Genomic DNA, 20,170 nt, shown 5'->3' on the forward strand with positions numbered 1-20,170 from the left:
TGTTCTTGTTCAAGTTTTTATTACATTTTTAGAGTATATAATGGTTTGCTATCCTTTACAGAGATTCCTGAGTTGGAAATGTTTGCATGAAGTTCTTCAGCCACGGTTTGCCCTTGTCTCTACGTAAGACAGGTGAAGCTTTTAAAAACTTCAGTTTAGTGAAGCTGTGTAGCTCCCTTCAGGTTTTATTGAACACATAATTGATCACAAGGTGCCCTTCACCCCTGACTCTTTTTTGCTTAACCTTTGGAAAAATGTGGAAATACCAAAGCATAAGCAAGAGTTGGCATCTATGCTTATTTTAGCTGCAAAATTATTAATAGCTCACCAATGGAAAGCTTCTATTTTACCTTCTAAACGAAAATGGTTTCTAAAAATTTGGGACCTAATAGTGATGGATAAATTAGCTAATACCATACAAAACTCAGAAGCCTCTGATAAAGGAAAGGATAAAAATATGTTTATAGAGAAATGGTTTCATTTTTTTGCATATGTACAAAGTGCTCTGTGTAAATTACCAGATAAATACTTAACCTTTGCTTTATACTAGATATATACTTTATATATTATATTCAAAACAGGATGGCTTGTGATGTAGATTCTATTGTTGTTAGTGTTACAGTTGATGTTTGTAGAAATGTGTTTCTTTTATTAATTAATAAAAAAAAATTAAACTAAAAAAAAAAAGGGTAAAGGTACAGGTACAGGTAGTCCCCTGTGCAAGCACCAGTTATTTCCGACTCTGGGGTGACATCACATCACAATGTTTTCATGGCAAACTTTTACGCGGTGGTTTGCCATTGCCTTCCCCAGTCATCTACACTTTATCCCCAGCAAGCTGGAAACTTATTTTACCAACCTTGGAAGGATGGAAGGCTGAGTTAACCTTGAGCTGGTTACCTGAACCCAGCTTCCACTGGAATCAAATTCAGGCTGTGAGCAGAGCTTGGACTGCAGTACTGCAGCTTACCACTCTGTGCCATGGGGCTCCTTGTGTGTAAATAAGGAATGTATAATTTTGCACTAACACTAAAGGATTAGCATTATTAAATGATAAGGAAATATTACAAATTACAGCTGAGTTAAATAAGGCTCGGTAGAATTAATAATAATAATAATAATAATAATAATAATAATAATAATAATAATAATAATAATAATAATAATAATAATAATAATAAGTATGCGTAAAGTGCTATCAAGTTGCAGCTCATATATGTGTTTTCAAGGCTGGAGATGTTCAGTGGTTTTTGCCATTGGCTGCCTATGCATAGCAATCTTAAACTTCCTTCATGGCCTCCCATCTAGGTTACTAAATCAGACATGCCTACTGTTGTATTGCTGTAAACACACACACACACACATACACACAACAGTTGCAATTTGTATCATATCTGGTTTTCGACTTCAATATCATAAAGTACATTATTATTTAGTCTCCAGTTAAAAGAGGATTTTCCCTGGACTTTCAGTGTTAAAGAGATTAAGGCATGGTCAGTACATGTGATTGGATCAGTGTAAGTCATCTAGAAATCAAGAACAGATAAATTCTGAAATAGTTTTTATGCACTGCAGAGTAAAAAGTACAGTGACTGTTATTACCATGGTGATTTCTTTAATTATCATTTAAGCCAGGGGTATCAAAAGCGCAGCTTATAGGCTACACCCAGCTCACCCAGGACTTTAATCAGGCCTGGGGCTCTTTTCTCCTCACTCCTGTCCTCAGTCTATCCAGGCGCAGAGACCTTAATGGAAAATTCATTCCACATTTTCCTTGCAACTTTGTCTGTATTGCAAAGTATTTCAATTGAGTGGTGCTCCTTTCACTTTCCAGTGTTTGCTGGAGTTGTCTCCTTGCAAATAGAGGCTTGATGCTTTGAGCCAGCTTGTCTCTGCTGAATGAACCTGAGAACTGGTGCCTAGTGAGTACTCTAACCTGGGAACCTACAGCCAAAGGGAGATATTACACTGGAGAGACATTGCCAATCTGAGTAGACCTGGGGGTGGGGGAGAAGCTTGTAATGCCCAGCCATTTCATGTTTCCCTAGGCTCAGAGTATTCAATATTTTAAGTTTCTGCTGTGATCCTTCTGTTTTTCCTTGGTTTTTTAAAAATTGCATTGCCAGATTCCACTATTCCCCCACCTTTCCATTTTAAACAAAATACTGCAAGAGTTTTAAGCATGTTTGAATTATAAGTAGGGTTGTCAGTCCTGCTTCTACAACTGATCTCCAGCTGGCAGAGATCAGCTCACCTGAAGAAAATGGCTGCTTTGAAGGGTGGACTCTCTGGCATTGTACCATGCTGAGGCCCCTCCCGTCCCCAAATCCTGCCCTCTCCCAGATCCACCCCCAAAGTCTCCAAATATTTTTTTTCCAACACAGACCCGGCAACCCTAATTTTAAGTAAAAAATTTAATACTTTAAATTGTGTCTGTATCTGTTATAAAGTTTATATCTCCACTACCTGGCATTACAGTTTATGACACACGTGGCCCAGACCCACTAAATCCCATTTTTGTCAGATCCAGTCCATGTAACAGATGGGTTCGACACCCTTGATTTAAAAATTTCATAGCTTGCTTGAACCAATGCCAGAGAGAAGACTTACTTTCATTACTACTATGACTTGATCTGTCTAGATCATTACTAAATACTGCATTATAACGTCTACTTAAGAATAGTTTACCCTATACCAATTTAAGATCTTGGTGGTTAAGTCCTGATAAAATCTGAATTTATTTGTGTTAGTAGCATATATAGTGCCAATAGTTAATGGCTGATTATTAAAGATAACCTTTTAGAAATAAATATGCCGTTTCTTTAATTTAGTATTCTGCAGCAAGTGACTGAGAGGTCTTTATGTGTGTTTCTTGTTGTAATATTATATTTGCATTTGTATTCCTTAAATTATGAAAGCTTTTCTTTTTGCATGGTTCATTCAAGCCATCAATATTCCAAGACAGTACTTTTAGGGAAGACATCTTGTCACTTGACTAGATTAACCCAGGGCTTTTTTTGAGCAGGAGCGCACAGGAATGCAGTTCCGGCTGGCTTGGTATCAGGGGGTGTGGCCTAATATGCAAATGAGTTCCTGTCGGGCTTTTTCTGCCAAAAACCCCTGTGTGAGTATGGCCTAATATGCAAATGAGTTCCTGCTGGGCTTTTTCTACTAAAAAAAAGCCCTGGATTAACCTATTTTCTTTTAAGAGAAAAACTGTACCACAGATTCTTTTGCCTCTTCCAAACTCTTAATAATACAAGATTATCAACAATACAAAATTGTAATTAATAATACAAAATTTAAATAGTTTAAAGGGGGTATCAAACTTATAGTCAATATTATTATTTCTAAAAATATTAAATTACATCACTCCTGCCAGATAATGAATGTTATTTCCATTTTTGAATTGTATTTATTCCTTGTCACTTTTGCAAGTAATGAAGAAATCATATTCATGGTGTTTGCTGCAGCACTGTATTTCTTCTGTTAATCAACTCTGTGATTCCTCTTTATTTGTTTGTTGCCTCAGAGGAGCTGCTGCCTTGGTACTGGTTGGAGTTTTGGGCTGCACTAGCTTTAACTGTTGCTGTACCATTTAGCACAACTGGTATGTCAACATCCCATCAGCAGGTGTAAAACAGAACTGTTCCTGGATGAGAGCAACTACATCCTTTCATTTACCTAAAATAAAAGGCATCCCCAATGATACTGTCACTGCTTGCCTACAGTACTACATGGCACTGTCCATAATGAAAGAGATATCTAATAGCAGCCTGAATTGTTAACTGATTAAGCAAGCATATTGTGCACTGTTTAGTGATGTATGCACACCACTTCAGTCCATTTATTCCAAGCTTTCTCTATCAATAAACATGGCCCTAAGATTTCAAAGCGGAGGCCCAGCCTGTTCTCTTTCATCTGCATCTTTCTCTGCCAAGGCTCTTGAAAATAAAAGAAGGGTACTAATTAAATTCAGCAGGGTGAAAAGGAAAATAAGCTGAATGTAACAAGATGCTAAAGTCACTGCAGCCCAGAAGTCTCAGTTTCCCTTGGTGGCCTCACATGTGCGCAGAAGAATTCTCAGTAGGAGTCCTACAGGATCTGACAGGAGAGTCCTTGGTAGAAAGTAAACATTTACCCAACACCACATTCTGGAATCTCTCAGCATGCAAAGGAAGAATTGTCTCACTTTTGAAGATGGTGGTTCATGGGCAAAAGCTGCTAAGGGACACAGCACCAAACTGTCTCATATCTTGGGATGAACACTGCAAGCACATTGTATGAGGCTGAAAACTGCATATTTACTACCTTGCACAATAACAGAGATAAAATTGAGTGGCTAATTCCTAGCAATAAAATGTCTTGTTTTATTTCTCAGTTTTTGTTAATTCCAGCCTTTGCCTGTCTTAAATAAGGCTATTGAGATGTACAGCAGGAAAGCTAGCTTTGTGAAGACAATGTATGGCTGATTTTAAAGAAAAATTGTGTGGGTCTTTTGCTCCACAGTTGCTCTTAAGGCTATGTCATAGCTGATTTTGAAACCATAACTATTTAAATTAATTAGCATATGCATATGAACAGGGGCTGGTGTTAATTTTTTCCAAAGAAGTGACAAATCTGACTATGAAAGAGAGAATGATTGACACCCCATTCAAGGATATCTCTTGATAAAATTAAGTAATCTTTTGCACATTTTCAAAGTAAGTTCATTGAGGACTGCTTCCAAGAAAATATATTTAGGACTGACTTATTAGTCTTTGCATTATATGGTTAGTAGGACATTGCTTTTATTTAACAATGCAAAGCAAATATATACTACCAGCTTTTACTGTGTTGCCAGTCATGTTATGGTATGCGATTCTTAACATCTACAAACACCTGTTCTCCAATGGAATTCAGGGTATGCTCAAGTAAAATGTTACAAAATCTAGCACAAGACATTTTAAAGGTGCCAGATTTTCATTTGGATATCAATATTTTGGGTTAATCCAGACTAAATTTTCCATTAAGAAGGCACTTTTGCAAGGTGAGTGGATCTTTTCTGTCTGCCCCATCCAACTGCAGGTGATTCTTTTCCTCTCCCCAGATTAAAGCAATCAGCCATTTTATACATTTTCTTTGTGGCAATTTCTTCCTGAAGATGTGTGACTGCACTTAAGCTGTTTTTTGGCACAAGCAGACAATCTTGAGCTTATGTTAGTCATGAAATACCTTCCAAAACTAGCCAGGGTTTCCTGTAGTATTCACACCAGAACTGTGCTTCTATGCAGGTTTCCCTCCGCCCCCCCCCCCACTGCCCTGGGGGAACATGGTAGAATGGAGTTCCAGAACTTCTTCATGGAAACAAAGTTCTCAAAAAATGTTTTAAAGTTCATGAGGAGCACCCATGTGTTTTGCCTTCATTTCCCTCTTGAGAGTTCTGGCACCTCTTTTTCCAGAAAAAAACAAACCCCTGGTTCTATGTATTAAGCAGCAGGCTTTCTAGTTCTATTCCCCCTCTTACTGGTAATGTATCCTTTTCCCCAAATATCCAGTAGTCCTGCCCTTTTTCTTTGATTCCACCATAATTATTGTTGGAAAGTACACTTAAATTCTATAAGATTTATCAGCAAAAAGCAAAATGCAATCAGCAGGCTTTATTTAAAAGGGAAAAAAATTAGTCAGTGGGAAATCATGCAATAGTGTCCAGTATGAGTGTGCATTTGGATCTTTTGAAGCCAAAGATATACCCAAAAAATACCTTATCGGTGTTTTGGGGGTATATTTTGGCTTCCCAGGTGCTCTCAGGAAAACAAAACACAAAATCCCAAGAAAATTCTGGCTATATTATGGAATTTTGGGTAGACTGAAATTAATGGAGAGGTGGGAGCAGATTACTCTCATCTATTTGTCAGGCAGGTTTATGCATTCTCTTTAAACTTTGAAGGGACTACAGAAGTAAACCTGAGGATCAGTTGGGATCAGCTCTTAGCTCCCTGCCATCTCAGCTGTGGCAGGCTTCTCTTATAGCCTGGTTTAAACTGGGCTGCAAGAGAATCTAGCTCAAGAACAGGTAGGTTGGTGCAGAGTTGAGAGCTCCCCACCAGCAGACCTCTGCACTGCCTTCTCCTGCTGCCTGGTTTGAACCAGGCGAGGGCAGCACAGCCAGGATTGGCTGTGCCCATGAGGAGCCAATCACTCCGTGCCAGCACAGATCTGCGCTGCATTCTCCTGCAGCTCAGTTTAAACTTCAGGAGAAGCCAAGCCAGCCCAGGATTGAGCTTGTATTTTTCACTAGTATTTTTTTCAGTTTGGGTATAATAGAACTGAAAAAAAAATTGGGATTTCTGAAAAATCCTAGATCTGAACACCATACATGATTTTCTAGGAATCCCAAAATCTTTTCGAGCCCACCAGACCCAAACCAGTAAAAAAAAAAAATGCACACCCCTAGTATCTAGCATGGCATATTGATTAAAAGAGACAGACTCTAATCTGAAGAACTAGATCTCATTACCCACTCCTCCACTTGAAGCCTGCTGGGTGATCTTGGGCCAGTCACAGTGCTCTCAGAACTCCATCAGCCCCACCTACCTCACAAGGTGGCTGTTGTGGGGAGAGTAAGGGAGGACAATTGTAAGCTGCTTTGTGCCTCCTTAGGGTAGAGAAAAGGGGGAAGGGTATAAAAACCTTCTTTTCTCCTTAATTTGCCAGATGGTACTGTCACTGAGATGGAGAAAGGGTCTTTTCCCTTTAACAGAGGCTTAATGGAATGATTGCTTACCTCTGTGCCATGAAATGCACATTTCAGCACATTAAGCCTGTATTTAAAAAGTAAGACATTTTTCTACAGGTTGTTTGCAATCTCCTCTGGCTAAGTCTGCCTCTGCCTCATTTTTGTTTAACTCAGCACAGCAAGTACATGCTGCTCTACAGAGGTATTCAGGGCTTTTTTTGAGCAGGAACGCAGTTCTGGCTGGCTTGACAGCAGGGGCTGTGACCTAATATGCAAATAAGTTCCTGCTGGGGTTTTCCTACAAAAAGCCCTATTTGAAACAATGGTGCCATCAGGGGGTGTTGCCTAATATGCAAATGAGTTCCTGCTGGGCTTTTTCTACAAAAAAAGCCCTAGAGGTATTTTACCCATTAAAGTCAGGCCTAGCCACACCAGGACAGTGGTTCACTGGGCAGGGAGCTCTCCTTAGGGCTCCACTGGTCAATAGATCCATAAAAATCCACTGACTGGCTCTCTCAATCTTTTTCTTCCATTAAATGACCCTCAAAGACTTTCTCAGAGGGAGCATTATTAAGCTACTAAAGCTCCAACACACAAGTGTACTGTCTCTTTAAAACCACCATCTACTCACAATTTAGAATTAGGCCTGTAGAAAAGAACAAATTAGGGTATTTTTGTTACCCGTCCACGGCTTTTTTTGAGCAGGCACACACAGGAACGCAGTTCCAGCTGGCTTTGTGACAGGGTGCCTAATATGCAATGAGTGACAGGGTGCCTAATATGCAAATGAGTTCCTGCTGGGCTTTTTCTCCTACTGAATAGAGAGAGATTTACTTCTGATTAAACATTTATAGGATTGCAAAATTAGTAGTAAATTAAAGGTACTCAGCATATGCCCTCCATTATTTTGTTACCAGAACTTTATTTGGGGGGGCTCATGAAAGTAAAGGGGACGAAAGTCTCACTTTTGAAACCAACAGCCCTTCATCTGTCATGGGATGACTGTAAGCAGCTAATTGCCCCATGGTGAGGGAATGACTTTGACCTATATAGGGCCAAAGACCTCTTAGCTTTATGTTATTTTATAGCGTGGGAAATGAGTTCTTGAGGTAGGGGTCTGGAAAGTTGGTCAAACTAGGACCCATAGAGCTCATAGCTTTCTTTGTTTCATACACCTCTTCTGGCTAGCTTGGTGAGTAATGGGCTTTAGGAAAGGAAGGTATGTCGCAGGTTTGCTCTGCTGTGTTGGGTATGCCTACTGTTGTGGTGGTAAACACAGATGCAAATGGAGAATCGGCATTAAGTTGGCACCTGCATGGGGATTGGTGTACAGTTGGAGAAATGTTTCTAAACTGTCTTCCAAAAGTCTTCTATGTGTGGTTACAAGGGGAAAGAAGATGAAGACAAAACTAGTTGTCCCTGCCTGCTGTTGCACTCTGCCCTGTCAGCCCCAGCGGGCACCAGCTGCCACAGAAGGGCATTGGGACTGCTGGATGGAAACAGAAGTAAGCCATCATCCCTCACTAGAGAGTACCTATGGCAGCCGCATGTGATGGTGCAGTGGTGCTAGTGGTGAATCTTCAGAGGAGAGAAGAGATCTGCAGTTGCAAAGGCCAGATGGAGGTCCCAACCCCTGCTGAGCATGGGCTGCTGGGGCAGCACAACTTATTGATTGCTCCGCTGCAACCTGCTACTCAGTCTGGCCAGTCTGTTGATTCCTGCTGCTGTCAGTATGAAAGCTCATCCTTGCTAAAATAAGAAAAAGCTATTTACTGTGCTCATATTTTTAGTCAAAGCATTTTGTCTGAGAAATGTACACACAGAAAATAGTGTATCTGCCCAAAGGTGATGCTGCTATGAAAAAAGAGTAATTCTGTAGTTTACATATATACCATGTAAATTACTATGCAAACCAGATGTAGCTTACAAGGTACCTTGTAACTCATCTCTGCTGAGCAATAAAGTCTTTTTGGCAAAAGGCTGAGAAATTTACTGCTGTTTTCTGTCAGCAGCTACAACAGATGGCTGGCACATGCCTTCTTTGCTAAATGAAGTGGGATCTCTACAGCATGATTCTTTGATCTCTGGTGGCATGTCTACAACACCAAGATGCAAAATACCACAGCAGAGCTGAATCTAAATATTAAAAGTTCAGAGCATTGCTTTTGATACAGAGATTCCCATTTTTTGTTTTTTGTTGTGCCCATAAGCATATCCACATTGCAACTGTAGGATGGAAGTTTAAGAAGACTATTTATTCTGCTGGGTGACATGAAAGCATAGTGAAGGTATTGTTAAAGGTGGAGGGCTATACATACTTGCATCTGCCATAGCTTCCAAGATAGCCATGTCTTATCTTTTTAAATCTGGCTAAATTGATAGATGCCACTTTATTTTTCATCATCCTTGCTTTTTAAAGAGGAGACAAGTTGTAACAAAGTTGTAACAAACTTTTAAAGAGGAGACAAGTTGTAACACTCTATTGTATGGATGGATGACCCAATACCCAAGTGCTTTGTATAGCAAGAAGACAACTGCATTGTGAATTTCTGCAGCCTTGAGCATACTTACTATAGGGCAAATTTGCAACAATGTTGAATCAGACTGGTAACAAGTTTTTTTTTCTTCAGTATTTACAGTATAAAATGCTGCATTTGGTGCTGTAAAACCTGCTGGTATATAGCATTGTGCTTATTGCTCTGTCACCTCTATATTGTATGTGCAGTTTTAATACTTCTGCTGCTCTCATAGATAATCACATTTTTAAATAAAACTAACATAGACATAATACATATAGATTAAAATAGAAGATCATAGCTTCAACAATAGTACAGCCTGAGGCCACAGTTCAGCAGTTGGTACAACTTCAGCTAATTAAATTAAAATTTATATCTCTGCTACCTGACATTACATTTTATGATACTCATGGCCCAGCCCGACAAGGTCTCATTTATGTCAGATCCGGCCCTCAAAACAAATGAGTTTGACATCCCTGATCTAGAATACTCCCCACCACCCCGCCAGATATGTAAAGTTGGGAAGATCACTCTGAGGTTTGTAAATTTAAAGAGCAAAAGTGAAGCAATTAGCTCAGAAAAGAGGTGGTCAGGAGGACAAAGGGAAGCAGTTAGCTCAGAAAACAGGTGACCAGGGGTCATCTAGCATTCCAGGCTTCATGGCTCCTTCAAGTCTGGAAAATGCGAGGTTCAGAGGATGCCTTCAAACATGGCCTGGCTTGTCTTGCAATGGGGTTTGGTATTACCCCATTTCCAAAAGTGCAGTGTGGTTCAATTTGAGCTCTTCCATGAGGCTGTGGGCTTGAAGGGAAGCTTTGACAGAGAACAAACATAGGGTTTTTACCTCTTCCTCCTATATACTCAACATAGGGTTGCCAATCCCCTGGTTTGGAGGCCCTCCCCCCCACTTCAGGGTCATCAGAAAGTGGGGAGGGGGGAGGGAAATATCTGCTGGGAACTCTATTATTCCCTATGGAGACTTAGTCCCATAGGAAATAGTAGATAATTGATTTGCGGGTATCTGGGGCTCTGAGGGAGCTTTTTTTTTAGGTAGATGCACCAAATTTTCAGTATAGCATCCAGTGCCTCTTCTCAAAATACCCTCCAAGTTTCAAAAGGATTGAATCAGGGGGTCCAGTTCTATGATCCCCCCAAAAAGGTGCTCCTACCCTTCATTATTTCCTATGGAAGGAAGGCATTTTAAACAGTTTATTGAAACAAGAAAAACTATTTACAATACATAGTAGTTAGGTTATATATAAAATACAGTTATACAGTAATTAGCGTGACCCTCATTACAAAGCAAAAAGAAAAATGTTATATTCTCTCATTTGCTATAAGTAGAAATAAATAAATACACAAAATATTTTAATAAAGATAGGATCTATTGATAATGTCTGTAATCTCATCATGAGAAATTAGATGTTCCAAAATAGGGAACCATACTAACTCAAATGATATATCTTGCATTGGATTTGTTGTAGTTATGTTTGCTGTAATTTTACTCATTACGTAAAGATTCCATAGTTTTTTGCACCATAAATCAAGATTTGGTTGTCACTCACTTTTCCAGAAGAGAGCTATTGTAGACTTTGCAGCATACAATAACATTATTATTATTTCATGAGTAATTTTAGATGCTATAGTTTTTGGTCTTAGATTTAGTAGTAATATTTCTGGTGAGAAGTCTAATGAAATGCCCATAACTTCTTTTATTTTTGGAAGTATTGTTGTCCAAAATTCTTTTATTACTGGACATTCCATCCAGCAATGGGTATAAGAACTTTTTGTCCCACATTTTCTCCAGCATTATGGTAATGAAGTTTTAGTTATTAGAGAAAGCTGTTGAGGTGTAATATGCCAAAAGGCTAAATTTTTAGAGTTTGCTGTCTGAGTTCTAATATTGAGGAAGTAGTGGCAAAATTACTCCAAATTAGGTCCCAATTTTCAGGGAAAAGATGGGTTGAGGACAATTTTTGCCATTTACGTTGATTAGGTAATAAATTTATTCTCTGAGGGAGCTAAAACAGCTTGGTATATTTTTGAAAGTGTTCCTTTCGAAGTACCTGAAGCTGATTGTAATACCCTTTCAAAGAGGATTCATGGTTTACGTAAGATTTCTACCAATTTAATAAACTCATGTAGATGTTTAAGTTGAAGATAGTCCAGCCAGGTAAGTTGGAACAGTATTATAATTTCTAATGTTGTCTTTTCAATAATTTTTTTATTCACAATTAAATTAAGAGTGTCTAATCCTATTGAATGCCAAAGTTGGAATCGCTGTTGAGTTTTTGCCAGTAAGTACCAAGATTGGCCTATAAAAGAAGAAAATCTAGTAGGAGTTGGGAGCAATTTTTTTCTCATATTATTCCATGTATTAAGAATAGCTTTCATAAATATATCTTGTTTTATTTGTTTTGGTCTTTCAGATATTTTTGTCATAACACATCATGGATGTGGTATGGAGCGGAAAGTGATGTAAAAGGCCAGGTCCTCTTGTGGATCAAAAACTGGCTGAGTAATAGGAAGCAGAGAGTGAATATAAATGGGCAGTCTTCGCAGTGGAGGACGGTAAGCAGTGGGGTGCCGCAGGGCTCGGTACTGGGTCCCATGCTCTTTAACTTGTTCATAAATGATTTAGAGTTGGGAGTGAGCAGTGAAGTGGCCAGGTTTGCGGATGACACTAAATTGTTCAGGGTGGTGAGAACCAGAGAGGATTGTGAGGAACTCCAAAGGGATCTGTTGAGGCTGGGTGAGTGGGCGTCAACGTGACAGATGGGGTTCAATGTGGCCAAGTGCAAAGTAATGCACATTGGGGCCAAGAATCCCAGCTACAAATACAAGTTGATGGGGTGTGAACTGGCAGAGACTGACCAAGAGAGAGATCTTGGGGTCGTGGTAGATAACTCACTGAAAATGTCAAGACAGTGTGCGTTTGCAATAAAAAAGGCCAACGCCATGCTGGGAATTATTAGGAAGGGAACTGAAAACAAATCAGCCAGTATCATAATGCCCCTGTATAAATCGATGGTGCGGTTTCATTTGGAGTACTGTGCGCAGTTCTGGTCGCCGCACCTCAAAAAGGATATTATAGCATTGGAGAAAGTTCAGAGAAGGGCAACTAGAATGATTAAAGGGCTGGAGCACTTTCCCTATGAAGAAAGGTTGAAACGCTTGGGACTCTTTAGCTTGGAGAAACGTCGACTGCGGGGTGACATGATAGAGGTTTACAAGATAAATGCATGGGATGGAGAAAGTAGAGAAAGAAGTACTTTTCTCCCTTTCTCACAATACAAGAACTCGTGGGCATTCGATGAAATTGCTGAGCAGACAGGTTAAAACGGATAAAAGGAAGTACTTCTTCACCCAAAGGGTGATTAACATGTGGAATTCACTGCCACAGGAGGTGGTGGCGGCCACAAGTATAGCCACCTTCAAGAAGGGTTTAGATAAAAATATGGAGCACAGGTCCATCAGTGGCTATTAGCCACAGTGTATGTGTGTATATAAAATTTTTTGCCACTGTGTGACACAGAGTGTTGGACTTGATGGGCCGTTGGCCTGATCCAACATGGCTTCTCTTATGTTCTTATATATGGACACCCAGTCAGGTATGTTATCTTTTCTCAGCATTATTACAATTTTATTTAGTTGAGATGCTTTAAAATAGTTTAGTAAAGAAGGATATTGTTTGCCTCCTCTTGTAAGTTTTCAGCAAAGAGTATTAAACTGTATTCTGGGCCTTTTATTGGCCCCTAGAAAATTATTTAAGATAGTTTGCCATATAGAAAAATATTTGTTTGGGACCATTGTTGGAAGGGCCCTTAACAGAAATAAAAATTTAGGTATAATAAAAGCCTTTATAAGGTGATATCGTTCTATCCATATAAATGGGAGTTTTTCCCATTTTTGTATTTGCAATTTTAATTCTTTCTGCCAAGCTAAATAGTTTATGTTAAATAAATCATTTAAATGGGAAGAGATTTGTATTCCTAAACATGATATTTGGGACATAGACCACAGAAATTCAGAATTTTTTTTTTATTTTCAATTGTTGTTCATGATCTAAATTTATAGGCAATATTTTAGATTTTGATTGATTAACTAAAAGGCCTGAAATTTCTCCAAATTCTTGTAGGATCATTTGAAGTGCTTTAATAGATTCCTTGGAAGAAGTAGGAAGCAATAACATATCATTCAAGAATAAAGCAAGTTTATATTCTTTCTTGCCAACTAAAATGCCTTTAACTAAAATAGATTGTCTGATTTGTGAAGCTAGGGGTTCGAGAGATAGAGCAAATAAAAGGGGAGATAATGGGCATCCTTGCCTAGTACCTCTTTCTAATATAAAACTATTTGAATACTGGCCATTGATCAAGGAAGGCATTTAAAAAGGTGTGCAGTCTCTTTAAATGTGATGGCGAGAACTCCCTTTGGAGTTCAATTATGCTTGTCACACCCTTGCTTCTGGCTCCACCCCCAATGTCTCCTGCCTCCACCCCCAAAGTCACCAGATATTTCTTGAATTGGACTTGGCAACCCTAACTCAACAATTCAGGTTGCAAAGACTGCTTTCCCTTGGAATCATTGTAACCCTCAAAGCAAAGTAAAGTAAAATAAACTAAAATCTACAGATATAAATTATGAGAAAAGATATAATTTTCACTGTTTGCTCCACCTGTCTATAAAATAGATATAATGGGTGTTGGTCCATGTATTTAAACATGGGAACAGGGCTAAAACCATTTTTTTCAATATTTTGGGGGCCAATAGTACCCCAAATTAGTACTTTCATTTTCAAGCTAGATTGACCCCATTTTCTCTTGTGATGAAACTCAAAATTAAAAAAGAAAGGTAGTGGGAAGGGGAGAGGGACTTCAAGGCAGTGCAGTTCATTGAGAAAGGCCAACAGGAGTTTGGTCCCTGTAGAAAGCTTTAAATGGGTAAACCAATTTCTCCCCCATGACTCCAGGGTCAAAAATACCCCCAATTCCTTGGGAGAGCTATGCAGAGTCAAGGGCTACTGAGATCAAGAGCCTTGAGACCAGTCTTCTGCCTGTGCCATATTCATTGCGTGCATATTTGGAGACTTACACTGAAAAAACATTCTTTTTTTCTGTTTTTATTATCTAGACTGGTGCTGAGATATTGGCATTCCAAGGACAGGTATTGAATAGAGAATTTGCTGCAAAATGAATCCCTAGTTCCTCTTATTATTTATTTTACCACTGTTTACCTAGTTCACCACTGAAAAAAATCAACAGTGTTTTCAAATGAGTGAAGACTAGATGGGGGAGGGGAGACATGGTTTATTCTTTAGCAACCTCTTTATAGACCATCCATTTCCCACTTTCTACTTCAGTTATAAAGGTAGAGTGTGCCGATGAACTGCAACTGACTCATAGGAACCCCAGGAATTAGGGTTTTCAAGTCCGGAGATGAGCAGAGTTGGTTTGCCTCTGAATAGCAGCCCTGGTCTTCCTTGGTGGTTTCCCTTCCAAATACGAACCCTATTTAGCTTCCAAACTCTGACAAGATCGGATACGGACTATTAGGGCTGTTGCATTTTTAGTTATAGCCTCATTGAAAAGTTTCATGCTATTGCAGAATAATGCTATGGACAGTGAGATCACAACGCCTGTGCATTGTGTGGTTTAGGAGTGTCTAGAAGCATCAGATTCAAATCTTCACCCTGTCATGAACTTGATGAGTGACCCTAGGCTAGTCATTTTCTCAGTCTAGCCTATCTCACAGGGTTCTTATGCTGATAAAATGGAGGGACACACTGTATGCTGCCCTTAGCATAAAATGGGATTTAAAATATACCACATAAAAAACAACATAGATATAGAAAATAACTCTTGGTTAGTATATATATATATGGATTAATTGTATGTGGATTAACTGGAGAAAATGTTTCTATTGTATATTACGGATGAACGGTATAGTAGATTGATAGAATTATGTGGCAGATAACTTGTATTAATGTTTACCGTAGATTTTAATTTAATTTAATAAATTGTTAATGGTAAAAAACTCTCAATCTGAACCCAGTGAAGATAATAATACTGACCTACTTTGTACAGATTATTGATTTGAATGCACAGAAGCATGGCATAAATAGTAAATATTTGCAAATGCTCAAGCGCAGCTAGAATTCTCCTTGTAAATTATCTCATCAAGCCTGTTCTCTGTAAACTCGAGGCCTTCATCTGCTAAACATAATCTGCCAGGCTAAACAGACAACATTGACCTCAATAGATCAATGTTCTGACTCAATATAAAGCAGCTTCACATGTTTTCAGATCTTTGTTACATCGACTTGCCTTTTAATAATTTGTATGCATGCCCTAGAGGGTTTTTCCTATATATTCTTTCTATTTGATAATTTTTTTCTGGATTAAATTGAGAACTATTTATTAGGAGCAGTGTTTCCCTGAAGGATGAGAAAAATGAGCACTGTTTACTCTTGCTTGCTATGGGGTTGATTTATTCATATTTCTCATGACAGGTGATTTAAGCTACCACTCTGTAGCAACTTTTTGGCACATCTCTGAAATAAATATCTCCATAAATAGTTTTTATAAGCCAAATATTTGCTCTAGTTAAATGTCTTGTTTCTTTTCACCACCCCTTCCCAGGCTGGTGCCACAATGATTCTCTACTTACCTTGCCGGTTGCTTGCCAGGTAAAGTTCATTGCATGGATATTGACAGGGATGGCTGGCATCCTTTGCTGGGCTTTTCTGAAATCATGAGTGAAAGGGGCCATCTTCCCCTCCGAAACAATCAGAATATCCTCTTCAAAGCCTGAAAAACAACCCCCAATTAATTAAAAACAGGTGGGAAATTCATCCTAATGTAGGATGAAAAACATTTTACTCTGAAGTATGTTCACATTCAGTCAAACCCAGGTGCTCTCCACATACCCCGCAAAGAGAGCTGTTGAAAGTTCCTACTCAGAAAACACTTCTGTAGAGGGAAGGGTGAAAAATGCATACCTCACACTGCAAAGTGCAGAACTGCTAAGAGCCATTGTGGCCCCCACAGGAAAAGAATTCCTTTGCCCCCCTCCCCATTCCATGCTAGGGATGCCAGCCTCCAGGTGTGAAGAGGGGAATTACAGCTTATTTTCAGACTACAGAGATCAATTCCCCTAGAGAAAATGAACAAAGCAGCAGACAAGGTGTACTTTTAAGACCAACTAAGTTTTATTCAGAATGCAAGCTTTCGTATGCTCTAAGCAGACTTCATCAGACAAAATTGGAATGGCAAGCAGCAGTTCTTAATATAAGTGGGCAGTGAGTTGGTAGTAGAATCATAGGAATGTTTTTAGCAGATTAAAAGAATCACAAATTGGGGTCTGTGTTTGTAAATTAATGTTGTTAACTGGGCTGAAAAAACATTGGACTGTATGTTAATGTTCTCCTTTTTTTCTAATGGCAGACTATAATGATGTTATAACCTCTTGCTTCAGACCAACATGGCTGCCCACTTGGATCTAGCTACCTGGAGAAAATGGATACTTTGGAAGGTGGCCTCTAGGACATTGTACCTCAATGAGATCCATGTCCTCCCTGGACTCCATCACCAAACTTCCAGGAGTTTCCCAATCTGGAGCTGGCAGCCTATCCCCCCATCCCCTGCCAATGGCTGCGGGGGGGGGGGGGGACTGGCAACTCTATCCCATGCATGTCCAACCCAAACATTGATTTGCCCCACTGCACAAGCCGACCAAGGCTCTGGGAATTTTATCCCTCTGGCCCTAGGCAGATCTGGTAGGTTGCAGCACTATACAGTAGGAGTCCAAATGACACTTTTCAAAGGCTAACAAAGTTTTTCAGCAAAAGTTTTCATGACCTCACTTTTTCAGATGACTCATGAAAGAAAGCTTATGCTGGGATAAATTTTGTTAGTTTTTAAGGTGCCATGGGATTTATGTTTTATCTTGTGCAATCATTTAAAAGAGCTCGCCTCTGCTAGACTGCCATGAGTAGCAACTTGATATTAATCCATATAGGATGAAGCTATGATTGGCTATGGTATGTATTCACTGTCATGGGTATGTGTGTCTGTGTGCATCACACCTGACAATATTTATCTGGAGAAGCATGGGACTGGGTTTACTGTGGAAAATATACACATGTGCAATCAATCATAGCTCATGATCTAGTTATAGTTTTCATGTTTTCCCTTGCTCTGCATGGAAATTTTCCAGGGGGGGGGGGGGGGAACTGGTCTGTTCAAAGGAGAGATCACTCCAGTCCTTGCACCTCTGGTTCTCCACAGGAGCATGCAAAGAAGAGCATTTAAGCAAAGCACCCAGAAAGAAAGCGGGCTTTTTACAGAAGGCTGTTACCCAGTCCCCAGTTGCAGTGTTCTTCACTGGCCAGGCGACATGACTCCCGGGAGACCGCGGTGTGTGACTGGCACAGCTAGCTCAGGTGTGAAGTTGGACAAAAGTGCCCTGAGAGAATCCCCCTGGGAAGCACGGAGGGTGCAGCTGGGGAAAGCCCTTTGCAGTCGCGCCTGGGGCTGAAGAGCTCTTGGCAAGATCCCTCCCTCCAAGTCGCGCCCCCTCGCCCCGGGTAGAGCCTCAGCTTACCTATCAACACTCGTGCTTGATGAGCATCGATCCACATGTAGAGCGTGTCCTCCTGGCGCTGCGCGGCGCGCAGAGACTGCAGGCTGGAAAGCCACAGGACGCCGCAAAGCCAAAGCACGGGGGAACTCAGGGGGCTGGCGGCACCGGCCATGCTGCTGGTCGCTTGTCCCAGAACCAACTCCTGCCTCGGCTCGCACGCCTTCTGGGGCGCTCCCTTCTCCCTGGCTGCAGCCCCTTAGCACGGCTCACACACGCCCAGCCGGGGTTCCCGGCGCCGCACTCTGCCTGTCTGCCTGCCTGCTGGCCGGAACGGCTTCGTCTCTTGGCAGCCTCCGCAGTTGTGAGTGGGACGGCGAGAAGGGGACGTGTCTGGGAGAGGTGCAGGGACAGGCGCTCCCGCTCGGCTCCGCTAGGTGGCGTAGCGACACCGAGGACTCTCGACCAGAAGTGTTGGCAACTGGTCGGTCGGATCCTGGTGGATAAAGCCAGGGAATGGCGGGAGGACCCCACAGCAATAGGGCTTCCTTTGTGTTTTTGTTTTTTCTAGCGAAGAGAATCTTTCATCCCTCAAGGCCTTAGCATGATGCGTGCGTCCATTTGAGGAAAACTTTCTTTGAAAAAAGGATCGCTGATGTAGTCAGCTGCTTGTTGTTTGTTTGAGATGAGGCTGAATGTTTTTTTTTTTTTTTTAAATACATCTCTCAACATGGACAAAAAACCCTGGTTCCCTAGGGTGCTCTCTCTCGCGCGCGCACACACACCCAGACAGCTTTGTGAAGAGATAAACTGTGTCACACTGACCGCCAAAGGCACACATGGCAAACAAACAAGCGCCAAAGCCCCACAGTGTTAGATCAGAACAAGAATTACAAAATATTTCAACCAGGGCCTGCTTCACCATCTTGTGGTTGGATTCACATAGCAGCTGTTTGACATGATCAATAGTTGTACAACAGCACTATAGCAAATTGCCATTAGCAATTACCAGTCTTTTTAAAATGCTGTCACTCCCCTGCAAGGCGGGAAAAGTGGCAGCCCTGAGAGGTTGGTGGAAGAGAGATTGTGCCAGTGAGTGGCACCAAGGGCTCACCTTCCTGTTCATATGGCATTCAAAGGCATTTGGACTGTGTTCTTTCAGAAAATATTATAGTCAGCCAATCAGGAGTGAGAAAGAGGATGTGGGAAAGTCAGTGAAGTGGACCATGATGTTATGCTGATGAGGATGATGTTATGTTGATACTTCCAAAAACAGCACTCGGGTTTGGGATCAAAAGTGAAGAAAAATGTTCATGAGGAAGCTGTACAAGTTATGCAGCGTAATCATATACGTGTTTTCTTACAAGAAACTTCCACTGAATCCAAGAGGGGTCTATTTCAAAATTAATATTAATTGGAACACCTCAGAAAAATGGTTTGGAAATGCTAGTATCTCTTTTAATTTAACTCTCATCATTTTAGATAGCTAGTTTAATCCCATGAACGATAGCACTGCCCTTTCAGGTTCTTATCCTTTTAAACATGTTTATGGTTTTAATATGTTTGCTCATGGTGTTCACTGATTCTATTTAACTCTTTATATTGATTTTTGAAAACAGTATCTGCATATCCTCCATTTAACAAGGGACTAACGGCTGTAGTATAAGGAGGCCCTCTGGCGGCTGATATTCCTAATAGCAACTTGCTGGGTAAAGAATAGTTTTCGTAAAATCTCACTTGCTACTTGAATCACAATAAAATTAGTCTGGTTTTGATATTCAGTAGTTAGGACTTTTGTATGTGACCCCAAACTCCTTAAGCAGAACTTTATGACTTTTCTTGTTTTAGTGGATGATAAACGCCAATCCCTGTGCTTTCTTGTAGTGGTTGCAAAAACATCTTCTGGTTTGGAAGGGAGCATGCATGAGTACTCCAAATCCAGTTCAAACAGAATGAAGAGTATATCTGTTCTGAAAGTTCCCTTTGCTTAGTTTCATGGCAGACAGTAAATGCTGCACACAGACATAATGAGAAGTCAGAAGCTGCTGAACTGCAGGCAGTTCTCCAAGCCCAAGACTCTGCCTTTAATTAAATTTAAACTCTATCTACTTATCTAGTACATTTTTCTGGAGCCCTGCTCCCAGTTCTGGAGCCCTGCACCCTGTTCAGGGTGATACACTTGGCTGTGCCTTCACCACTTGCTCTTCCCGGCAAGGCTGCAAAAGAGTTCCTCTTCATGGCTTCTGTGCAGGCACACATGGGACTTCATGATGGAAGCTTGAGACCCTGGAGAGCCGCTGCCAGTCTGAGAAGACAATACTGACTTTGATGGACCAAGGGTCTGATTCAGTATAAG

General features: G+C 40.5%; 1 protein-coding gene across 1 annotated transcript in view; it reads right to left on the minus strand.

Moving 5' to 3' along the window:
• Window positions 1–18,160, minus strand: part of WIF1 (WNT inhibitory factor 1) — a 72,227-nt gene extending 54,067 nt beyond the window's left edge. The window contains exons 1-2 of the mRNA XM_060244990.1: window positions 17,839–18,160; window positions 15,904–16,043 (exon numbers count right to left, since the gene is read on the minus strand). Of these exons, the coding sequence (XP_060100973.1) occupies window positions 15,904–16,043; window positions 17,839–17,989 (291 nt within the window). The 5' untranslated portion in view covers window positions 17,990–18,160. The remainder of the gene's footprint in view (window positions 1–15,903; window positions 16,044–17,838) is intronic.
• Between the last annotated feature and the right edge of the window lie 2,010 nt (window positions 18,161–20,170).

This window comes from Heteronotia binoei, chromosome 8 (assembly GCF_032191835.1).
Source record: "Heteronotia binoei isolate CCM8104 ecotype False Entrance Well chromosome 8, APGP_CSIRO_Hbin_v1, whole genome shotgun sequence".
In the NCBI taxonomy this organism is placed as follows: Eukaryota; Metazoa; Chordata; class Lepidosauria; order Squamata; family Gekkonidae; genus Heteronotia; species Heteronotia binoei.